Source organism: Alligator sinensis, unplaced genomic scaffold (assembly GCF_000455745.1).
Source record: "Alligator sinensis unplaced genomic scaffold, ASM45574v1 scaffold330_1, whole genome shotgun sequence".
NCBI classification, from domain to species: domain Eukaryota; kingdom Metazoa; phylum Chordata; order Crocodylia; family Alligatoridae; genus Alligator; species Alligator sinensis.
The window spans coordinates 1,999,382-2,010,696 of record NW_005842178.1 but is presented as its reverse complement, the minus strand read 5'-3'; the positions used below and the strand labels follow the sequence as shown (position 1 = coordinate 2,010,696).

Here is an 11,315-nt window from a genome sequence, read left to right as displayed (position 1 = left end):
CGGCCCCGGCTCCCGCGGCCTGGGGTGGGGACTGTGCCGCGCTCCAGGCGGTCGGGCTGGTCCCTTGGGGCCCTTGTGTCCCTCTGGGTAGCTGGGGCCCGGGGGGAGGTGCGGGCTTTAAACCTTCCTGGGAATCATGGGGGTCCGTATCTATCTCCATTTTGCTGCTGGCGGCTTCCCCTTCCTTGTGTCCCCAGCGGGATCCGTGCCCCGGTTCAAGGGTTTGGCTGCATAGCGCTCTTGAGCGAAGCCACTCCTGACGTAACTGGACGGGGAAGTCGGCCCCGTTGTCTCCAAACTACTTTTCAAAAATACTGGATGGGATGCGGTGACTTCCTGCGCACCGGCAGGGTTTCGCAACCTGCCTTTACAGCCAGGGGTTACATTTGCGGGTGATATAATCAGAGTCCGTTGCAAGATCTTTTGGGCAGGGATGTGCTTTACTGTATGAGTGTTACCTAGCACAATAGGGCCCGAGCCCAAATTGCGACCTCTAGCTATACAGCTGGATGACAAATAATTAGAAACTTGGCATGTGCATCCTCTGTAGAGAATAATGTATATACGTGTGACATTTTGTAGGCATTATTGTTTAAAGCTATTTTTAGGATGCTTTTAAGTCTGACTTTATGCATAGCTGCTAGCGTCCAGTGCAGAGACGGTGTGTACCGTGTTTGTTCCTCTTGGCATTTCAGTGCTGGACACTGTTGAATGTGCTCCATGTAGAAACTCTTCTAGGCATTTTGGAGACTTTCTTACTGGATGTCAGAGCTCAGGGGAGCATCACAAGCCAGCTGGAAAACAAGACTCGTTTTATGCAGTTAGATTTTTTTTTTTAAGTGGAAACAAAAATCCCAGTGTAGTCTGAGCATAATCGGGTATCACAGAAAAAAACTTGCATAGATAGATTGAAGAGCATAATTACAGCTAGAAGAAATTTCCATAAGCTTTGTATAATATAGTATGGTGGTTTCATCTTTAAGTTAATGATCAACTTGTTAGGAGAGCCCTAAAAAGTTAGCATGTATTAAGACTTAAAAATGAAATGTTTAAATGGTCTAACAGATAAGTGCTGGTTTTGATATTGTATGAGACGCCTGTCTTGCTTTTATTGCTTGTGCTTCACGAAAGGAGTGTTCCAACACATTTGACTGAGATTTGTTAATAGTGCTGCAACTTACTAGCACTGGTAGAAATGGCCACCTGTGATTTTTTTTTTTCTAGTTAGCTTAAATTGATGTAAAATATTTTTTACATCAAAATTATTGTCTCTTGTCTGTCTTCTTTTAATAGAAGTGTTTTATCTGTTTGTTCAGTGTTTTGAAGGAATGATTCTAGATTCAATGTAATAATTCCTATTTAAAATTGTCTTTAGAGTTAGTATCACTTACTAAATAAGTAGCTGCTTTTTGTGTTTCTCAAAACACTTTAGAAGACTGCTGCTTTATCTGGGATAGGCTACAAGCTCAGTCTTTATTACTAAAGCCCATATTTAAAAAAAAAATAGGTACTTAGGACACTGTATTAATAAACAATACCGTATTAAAAAACAGAAGGCTTTAAACTAGAGAGGGATGTTACTTTTAGAAACCATTGCAAACTAATGTGGCAGCATTATTCCGGTGCATGAAAGCTGGAAAACAAAAGCCAGTGATTTTCAACAAGGGTGCCATGGCACCCAGTGGTGCCTTGAGTTCCTTCCAAGGGTGCTGCAGGGTGCCACGCAGTGTTAGTGCTGCTAGATGTACATGCATGTACACTATTCACAAGATAAATAAAAAAATTTCAAATAAGTCCATTGTGCTCAAAACATTCTGACCTGTGTTTTTTCCCTGTTCTTTGCAACAGAATTGCTCCATTATTTTTCTATAGTAAGAAATGAGTAAAAACTTTTTTTTTTCTTTTTTAAAGCTGGCATTTTCTGAGGGGTGTGACTTGAGTCTAAAAAGGTTGAGAACCACTGACCTGGCTGAATGAAGTGCAGGGAATAAGCAGCTTAAATAGTGAAAAGTAAACTTTATTTTTTTTTCTGCTGATATCTAAGACAAACAAGAACATTACAAGAATATTTCATAGACATTAGGGGCTGGAAGGGACCTTGTGAGATCGAGTCCAGCTCCCTGCCGTAGGCAGGAAATCAGCCAGGATCAAGTGATCCTAGCAAGAAAAATAAACAGATTTTTTTTTTTTAAGACTCCAGAGTAGGTGCTTGCACCACCTCTGAGGGGAGTCTGTTCCAGACCCTGGACATTTGCACCATAAATAACATTTTTCTTATGTTTAGTCTGAATCGTTCTTCCTGGAGTTTATGGCCGTTAGACCTTGTTATCCCTTGGGGAGCTCTGGTGAACAGCTGTTCTCCCAGGTCCTGATGTACCCCTCTTATATAATTGTAGGCTGCTACCAAGTCACCTCGAGCCTTCTCTTTTCCAGATTAGAGTCCCAGATCCCTCAGCTTCTCGTTGTACAGGCTTCCCTCCAGGCCTTTAATTTTTTTACGGTGCTCTCCTTTGGACTCTCTCAAGCTTTTCCACATCCCTTCTGAAGTGGGGGGCCCAAAACTGGATGCAGTACTCCAGCTGCGGCCTCACCAAGGCTGAGTAAAGCAGGAGGATGATGTCCCTGGTTTTGCTTGAAATGCATCGGTAGATGCATGCCAGAGTTTGGTTTGCTTTGCCAGCCACAGCAGTTAAAAAAGTCTTTTGAAGCAGTTGACTCTTTCCACCCCCCAGCTGAGTGCAGAAATTCTAAACTGCTTCCTGAAATGCAGCACTCCTTTAAAAACATATTTCCGGTGGGTGGCTAATTTTCATTCCACTGACAACCTCACCTTCACCATCATGGTCTGCCATTCTTCAGTTGATAGAACAATGCCATAGATTGAAATTTTAGAACAAAACCCCCTCAAACTGAATAATATTCTGGTTAATCTAGAATGTAATAGTGCCTTTCAGTAAGGGAAAAGATTTTAACTCTTAAGTGATAACCTGCTATTTTTATCCTAGGAGCGTTGTGTATGCTATTTTAAATTTTATAAAATATGAGAAAAGAGCTAGGCCTTAGGCCGTATCATGCAAGGCAGAATTCTAGTTCAGGTAGACTGGTAGAAGAAAGGAATTCCAACAGATGTTAACAGAGGATGCTATTGGTTCTTTGGCATCTAATTTTAGCAAAGTGTTAATTAAAGTGCTTCAGCTGGCCTCCACTGGCATGGTTGTAAGGGCTGTGTTCTCCCAGTCAGTATACAAGAAGTCTCCTGCTATAGCACTACCATCTGTGCAGCTCCACTGGTGTTGGCAATGGAGGGAATGCTGCTGTACGCTGCCTGCCAGCATCTTTATTACAATGTCATCTTATTCTGTTCAAAGTAGGTATAGTGTGTTAGGAGATTTCTCAAGCTTCTTAGTTATAGCTAAGGAGAGAGAACTTCCTGGGTTTCGAGGTACTAAAAACCTTGTGAAATCCTACATAAGTCACTACTTTGAATTGTACCTGGAAGTGAATGGAGTCCAGTGCATTCTTGGGGAAATTTGGTATAATAATTACTGTAAAACTAGTTATATGGTGTCTCATCTGCCTGTGTTCTAGCAATCTAATCTAGAAAATTCTTGTGGTTAACAGGGAAAAATCTGAATTACAGCCTGATGTTACTAATTTAGGATTCTCTTAATAGGGTTGCAAGGTTGAATGTATGGTTAAATAATTGATGGCATTTTTGTAATACTTCCCAGATTGATCTGCAGAAAAAATTAAAACCATCTGTTGATCCATCTTAATTTCCAGCCCTCAGGTGTAAAGATGTATTTGCTATACAGTTAGATGCCTCCCTTAGCAAGTGGCTAAATGCTTTTCAAACTAAGTTTGTTAACATAATGCTTTAATAGGAGATGAGGAATAAAAATTAATGTAGGATTACCATAGTGAAGGTAGGTGTTACATGTTCGTTTCTGAGGTTGGTAACTACGCAAATCTGATTCATAGGGCAATGAGCCAAGAAGCTAGGGAGGCAGGAAACCTAAAATGGAACACAGGGTTGTTGGGCCTGTTTTTTCTTGTTTAACAACTGTCTGGTGCATGTTGCAGAACCATGCTACAGTTTTGAGTCTGGAATGACATTTTTTTTATCACCTCTTTTCTGAGCTGCTCTGAGTAACCCCAACAGTTGCCTCACTTGGTGAGATGAAGGGAGGCAGTCAAAAGGAGTAGGGGGGAAAGTGTTCTTTAGTCACTTGTGAAGATGTGGAATTCAGTATTAGTTTTCAGTACAAACCAGGATGTATAGTGTGATAGGCTTGTCTAGGATGGGTCTTTGAGCCTGACTATGTTGTAGATTCTACAGAAGGTTTTGTCTCCAAGTCCTAGCAAGGGGCTTGAAGAATGTGACATTTTAGTTCTTCTAGGGTTCATGGTTTTGATTAATCAGTTATACATTAGACCAGTCTATTCAGTTCTCTGGCATTTTGAAAAGGCTTGGTTAAAAAATGTTCTTTCAAATTTTCTTTTTGGAACTGTTGAATACCCCAGTGCATTAGTGTCTTTGTTATAGAAATCTATTAGTTTAATTATATATAAAATAAAAAGTAAACTAATAGGCTAATATATGTATATTATCCATGGGATATATATCGATATATATTTTATACAAAAAATAAAAGATGTGTGAGGTTACCATCTTCAGAGAATGCCAACAAGCCCTGAGTCTGAAAATGTGTAATTTGTGTACAGAGCTTTATAGTACTTAGCATTTATGCTGTGCTAATCTTCGGATATTAATCCTTACAGCAAACATGTGATGCAAGTAATGAATGCCTACTTTGCAGGCTGGGAAAATGTAGAGAGGCTGTGGCATAGCTGAGACTACAATTCTGGGAGTAGCTGGTCTCTTGTCCTGAGCCCAAACACTGAACTACACTATACCCATCCATGGCTTATACCAGGGGTGGCCAGAGTTACTCACCCTGGGAGCCACATCCCATCCTCCACCAAAGTTCAAGAGCTGGAGGGGTAGGGGGTGCTGAGTGACACAGAGTAAAGGTGACTCCTCACCCCCCCGCACTGCTGAGCCACTCTGGCTTTCCCTGTGGGGAGCTTTCCCCATGGGGAAGCCTGGCACCTGAGCTGGCAGTCCCAGAGGGAGAGAAGGAGGGAGGAGGGCGGACTCGGGGCATGCTCCCTGTGGGGAAAGCTGGAGTGATGGGAGGTGCTGGGCTGCGCTGTCCTCCGGACCTGCCTTGGGAAGAAGTGGGCAGGGCTTTGGCCAATTTCCAAAGAGCTGCAAGTACTGTGCTGGCGAGCTGCATGTGACTCGTGAGCCATGGTTTGGCCACCATGGGCTTAGACTTATGAGATTCTGGATATTGCAGGCATCTTTGGTTTCTCCAGATATTTTTGATAGGAGGATTCCCAGCCCATCTCATGTATACAACTGTAAAACTCACCTGAAACTGCAGTAAAAATTCGACACTAGTCAAGTATAGAAGTAGATGTCATAATTAGAAGTATCATTTGGCACAAAACATAGTGCAACCCTGAACAGGAAAACCTCAGTTTCTGGTAAAGGCTGAAACTCAGACATTTTTCATATGTCTTTTGAAGAAATTAAAATGTGGTGAGGGTAAACTTTGTAAGACCAAAAAATGATAGTAGAGTGGGTATTGTGCTGCAAGGAAAGGGAGAATTGCAAATTGCAGCTTGACACATGGAATAAAATGCCAAAGAACCATCCTGATCAGATTGGGCCTGGATTTCTCTAAGGCTCAAATGTTACTGTAATATAGCTTGTCATGATCGTAGGGTATTATTGAACTGAGATTTAAAAGAAGGTGGTGAAGAATCCTATTATTGGCAGCGTTGCAATAAATGGTTAACTTCTAGCTCTGACAGAGCATGGGTCTTACCTAGTACACCTTGGTGCTTGACCAGATTCCAACTTCTGGAGCCTTTTAATGAAATTTAAAGGACAAGAGGATATTTTTAGCAGTGATGTTTTAGTTATGGAGATTTCGTTTAACATTACTAAGTAAGGTAAATACAGCAGTGTGTGTGGCTGGCCCTATGAACACCAAATATGAAAGATACATGAGCTAGTATGAATAGTAGGTGTATAATCCTTGGAAACGCATCAAGGGTTAAGAGTGCTGGTGTCTTGTTTAATCAGCACACTGCTTGCCCAAAACTTCTGCATGGACATAATGCATGTCTTGCATTAGGATGAACATCTTTTAAGAAAGAGGTAATCAGCAGAAAGAACATAATCCCACAACTAATATCTCTCTGCAGCAACTAATTGTGAAGACATCCTCTGGAGTCTGTTGTTGAAGGATATTGCTCTTAAGTGAGAAACGAATATGAAACCTAGAGGAACTTGAAAGTATCAGAAGCCTGCTTTCTCTTCAGATGCTGAGTCTCTTTGAAAGAGAAAAAAAACTAAGTAGTCAGATCTCAAGTATCTTAAGCCGTATTAATTGAAACCATTATGAGAATGTAGTTTGTCCCTTCTTCAGTGTTTGACTTGGGAGAATGCTGGGAGTAGAGAACTGACTGTTGGGCTTTAAAAGAAGTGTGGAAGGTAGATGTCTCTGAATTATCTGAACCTGTTTGGGATTTTAAAAATTTTTGCTGGGGGAAAGATTTTTTTTTAAGTGCACACAACTTGGTTTCAATGTTAGGATATGGTTTTAACTAAATAATTTCCACGAGATGGCTGGGTTTCCAAGGAAGGGATGTTACCTTTTCACTGTCATGTTGCAGTATTATGATATGCTCTGAAGGGCTGCCACTTCTGTTTCACTGAGCCCTCCAAAATGGCATTGTGATAAATTGGCAATAGTTTCTCATTAGGGTTAGGTGACAAAAGTATGAGTTGTCTGAAAGGTGAGGTGAGGCATTTGAAGGAGCTGTATGAATGGTGGCTGTCGTTTCTATTCAGTGAAACTGGTTAAGACGCAGCAAAATGAGTTGGCTACTAATATATGTGGCCTCGTTAATTTAAGCTTGAACAAAATAGTCTAGGTCATAATGTTTGCATATTTTGGAAGATGCCTATTAATTATTCAGATCTACCTTGACCACTAAGAATCAGTTTATTTTCTGACTAGTCTGTTTACTAGTCAAGTCAGCTTCAAGCCCAGGCTTGACCCCTTACAAATTCAGGTTTAAATTTAAACTTTTTGCAAATGGATGAATGAATGTAATTTGGGGGGGAGTGCGAAGGCCTGGTTATATCTGGAAGGTTTTTTATTTTCCATCACATGTAAGAGTACTGCCTTAAATTACTTTAATCTCTTTACAGTGCTGTAGGTAAAACATGCCTACTCATCAGTTACACAACCAATGCTTTTCCTGGAGAATACATCCCCACTGTGTAAGTATAATCATGAAACCTTATAAACTGATTTAATGCATTCTTTATACTTGCCATCACTAGAGTTTATATAGTTTAAACAAGCAGGAAACATCTTTCAGCTTTGTCTGAAAGGTTAATTTCAACTCTAGATTTATTTCATGAGAAGTATTTTTTGGCTTGCACTAACCTGTTTGTCAGGTGGCCATGTGCAGTAGTATTCATGTGATAAGTTATTTTTTTGTGGACTCTTGATCAGTTCACATCTACTTTGCCCAATAACTCATTTCTTCTGGGACTGTGTTTAACATTGTCAGCTACAGTTATCTTTAAAGAAAACCTCATGGTTACTTCCGAAGGCAGAATTCCTATGTACAAGTGACATTCAAAGTTCAGACTCTTGCAAGCCATTCAGGACTGCAAACAGAATCACAAGGAGCGGTTTTTTTGTTTGTCTGTGGTTTTGTTCTGTTTTTTAAATATGTACCAGAGAGCTGGTAGGGTTTTGTCCCTTCTTGCAAGCCCTCCTCAGTTGCCAAGCACAGTTCCTATAGTAAGCATTACTAAAGAACATCTGTTATTTTGGCACTTCCTGTGATTTTGCAGTTCAGGGTTTTCAACACTTGTATTATTTAAATCCGTTTTAAGGAATTTGTAATTTAATTCACCCCCACCTCCAATTCAGAGTAGGGTGGAACTTTTTACACAGGCAGCTTTCCCTGCTCTGCTCTGTCCTCATTTAAAATATAAAATATGTAATTGTTCTCCTACAAATGGTAAGAGTGCAGCCGAGATTTTCAGGTACTAAAATATATTGTACTATAAATGTACTGTGGAAATGTTTCTCTTCCTATTGGTCATTGCTACCCTTATTTTGCTATACCTTTTCTGTTTCCTCAAGTTGTACTGTAAATACCTCAATGACTTTTCATATGAAACATTTTAATGTAGTCCATCTTTAGACTTTGCAGTTTATTACTGTTTTATAGACAAAAGTTTACTGCATTCTCAGTTCTGGCTTAAATGTCATAAAAAGTGGTGGTCTTAAAAAGGATCTTTCCTGTTTATCTGTTTGCCTCCGAGTAGATTTTTCCAAATCATTTTGATGCCCTAAATTTACAAGGCTCGTGTTTGCCCACTGAGACTCTTAAATCCTTATTAAGTATTACTCATCTTGCTTCTTTTGTTACATGCATAGAACAATAACAATAGGTTTTTAATTCTTACACAATACAGAGGCAGATTAGGTGGCTGATAAGTGTCCCATTCAGAGGAGTAAGTATTTGTCAGTTAAGTGAATCACCTTTTTTCCCAGACTTGTTTGCTTAGCAGTTTTACACATTTTCTGATAAAAGGTAGTGAAAAGAGACTAACTCCAGCAGACTTAGTTTGAGCTGCATTTTCCCTTCGAATATTCCATATCAGACTTAATATTTAAAGAATAATCATTCATTATTTGGGGCAGGAGGCTGTACTCTGGCAAGTGCCTTTTCTGTCCATCATGTTTGACTGGGATTTTGTGAGAGCTCAACCTCTGGGACTTATTGCAGAAGAAGAATTTGGTTCCAGCTTGGAAGCATTTCAGATGATCTCACTTTGTATTTTATATTATAGCTTTGACAACTACTCTGCTAATGTAATGGTGGATGGAAAACCAGTGAACCTGGGTTTATGGGATACAGCTGGACAAGAGGACTATGACAGATTACGTCCATTATCGTATCCGCAAACAGTAAGAATCTATAGCACAAGAGTTGAAATTACGTTTATAGCCTAAGTAGTCTAATTGTCTTTACTGAACATAGCTATGGTTAACACTCATATTTAATAGCAAAGTTAACCTCTTGCAAATTTCTGCTTAATGCTGCAGGTGTAATACTTTAGTATACTTCAGTATGAGAGCATTCTGCATTTAGCAGATGTTAAAACCTGCATTACCCATTGCCTTTCTATGTAGTTGCAGCCCCAGAATTAACTGGAATATTTATAAATTTGGTGAATGGAGTAGTCTCATCAGCAAGTCCATTGATTTAAGGTTAGCATGCCTGCCAAAAGTAGGATTTGTCTTTGTTTCTCAGGCGTGCTGTTTTGGTTGCCCACTGACATGAACATTGCTAAGCACTTGATGTCATTCAGCCTCATTTGGTTCCAAAGGTAGTATTAAAAGTGCAAGTGGCATGCCTTTAAAAGAAAATGTTGCTGTTGATGTGGGCACTGTTCCGTTAGAGTTCTTAAATTATTCCAGCCCAAGGCAGTTTTTATTGTGCTCTTACAGTTACAGTATTAAACGGGAGAAATGTACATGTTGCTTCATTGCTTGCAATCTGTCAAATCTTGAATATGCATATGCTGTCCCCTGCTTCTCTTGGATAGGGAAGATGAAGTAGTCTTCTCTGTCTGTAGCTATCACAACAGCTCAGCTAATATCTTCTAGATGCTAGTCTCCTGAAGCTGTCTTCTGCTAAGCCCAGTGGTCTTGGTTTGAGGAGATTCCTTTTTCTAACAGAACTGTCCTTGTTCTAAAGGAAAGTGGTAATTTGTAGTTATTACAGCAGAATAATTACTAGCTACTACAGTGCAGGAAACCGGCTTTCATGTTTTCAGATCTTGTTCAGTTAGTCTGTGGTCTGCCTGTACTCTCTAAGACAAGACTTTTATTAAATGAACCATAATATTTAAATTTCTGGTAAACATATCTTAATTCATTAGTCTCATTTCTCGTTGTGCCCATCAGTCCTTACAGTTAAGTTTTCTTCTCAGCTCATAGACTAGAGGCTACTGCTATTGTGTCAGTTAGAGAATGGCAGCAAAACTGCCAGAAACTTCTGTTTCTGCCAGCAGCTAGGAAGAAAAAGCAGTTATTAGACCCTCCTCATAGTAGGTGATAAAATTGCTAAGACTGCCCAAGAGCCGGTCAGCATCATGGAAACACAGGCTGCAGTCAAGTTTGAACAGATAAAAGGATGTGGGAGGAGGGACCATAGGCCAAGCTATGCTTTGGGGGTGGGCCATGCTTTCATACCTGATGCAGTGAGCAGTGTGTGTGGGCTGCTGTGATTTTGGGTTATAGCACACAACAGATATTGCATGCAGTGTATAATGGATCGATCTTACATCATTAATAATGGCTCTTGCATCATAAATAATGATTGTAATTTATGTGCAAACACTTGGAGAATATGCTGTACTGTGTGCTGCTTTCTAGCAAGAGGAATATAAAAACAGAAAATAAAATCATATTTTAGGCACTGCTTTTTATTTTATTTTAAATGTTTTCCCTCTCCCCACTCTCTTGTGCTAATGCTTACCCAGCTTTAGACAACACTGCCTCATCTTGTATTTTTAAGAGCTTCTTGATTTCACTATTTAAAAATGTGCTGTTGCTAGAAATCCTTGGTCATGGTTATAATGTGAATTAGAAAGCACCAGTTCAGGTAGAACCTGACTTGCCTCTGGATCCTGACTTTCACCAAATAGTGACAGTAAACTTGACAGGAACCTGTTTGTGAAGCCATGTGCAAAGTCAGGCTTTGCTGAATGCTGTAACAGTACTGTCAGCGATGCTTTTGATCAGAGGGCACGTGTGCGTATATGGAGTCTTCCTAATATGTTTTTCAAGCAGAGTCTGTGCTGGCCCATGTGCTGGCAGGCTTTGCACTGAGTCCCTGGCCCCCAAGCTGCAGTTTTGTCATTCTGCTGTGTGTAAAGGACAGTACATGTGTAAAGCCAGGCCTGTGTTCACAATGCTCTGTGTGGAGGTTAGCTGTTTTGGGGCTAAGTATTTAGTGTAATGGTCAGGTAGCTGCAAGAAGTGCTTGTGCACATGCTTTGATCAAAGAGCATATGCAGCTGTTAATGGTGACTTGGGCATAGGTGATATAGGGAGAACTTTGGACGTAAGGGACCTTAACAGCCGAGATAGCGTAAGATTCCCTGAGGCGTGTTGGAGAATGGCCTCAAAATGCTCTCTTTG

The 11,315-nt window shown here is 40.2% G+C and overlaps 2 protein-coding genes across 5 annotated transcripts in view; one reads left to right on the top strand and one right to left on the bottom strand.

The window, feature by feature from the left end:
- Positions 1 to 303: 303 nt before the first annotated feature.
- LOC102384525 (Rac family small GTPase 1) overlaps positions 304 to 11,315 on the top strand; it is a 16,215-nt gene continuing 5,203 nt past the window's right edge. For 2 of the 3 annotated variants that reach the window (XM_025206982.1, XM_025206981.1), the window contains exons 1-3: positions 304 to 392; positions 7,292 to 7,363; positions 8,957 to 9,074. In XM_025206982.1, coding sequence (XP_025062767.1) covers positions 319 to 392; positions 7,292 to 7,363; positions 8,957 to 9,074 — 264 coding nt within the window. In that variant the 5' untranslated portion in view covers positions 304 to 318. Of the gene's footprint in view, positions 393 to 3,284; positions 3,368 to 7,291; positions 7,364 to 8,956; positions 9,075 to 11,315 lie in introns of those variants that run through there. The other variant, XM_006026120.3, reaches the window with a different exon arrangement.
- The window catches only part of DAGLB (diacylglycerol lipase beta), a 27,905-nt gene continuing 25,673 nt past the window's right edge, over positions 9,084 to 11,315 (bottom strand). For both annotated transcript variants that reach the window (XR_003094635.1, XM_025206980.1), the window contains exon 15: positions 9,084 to 9,861. The gene's annotated coding sequence lies outside the window, so the exon portion shown is untranslated. The remainder of the gene's footprint in view (positions 9,862 to 11,315) is intronic.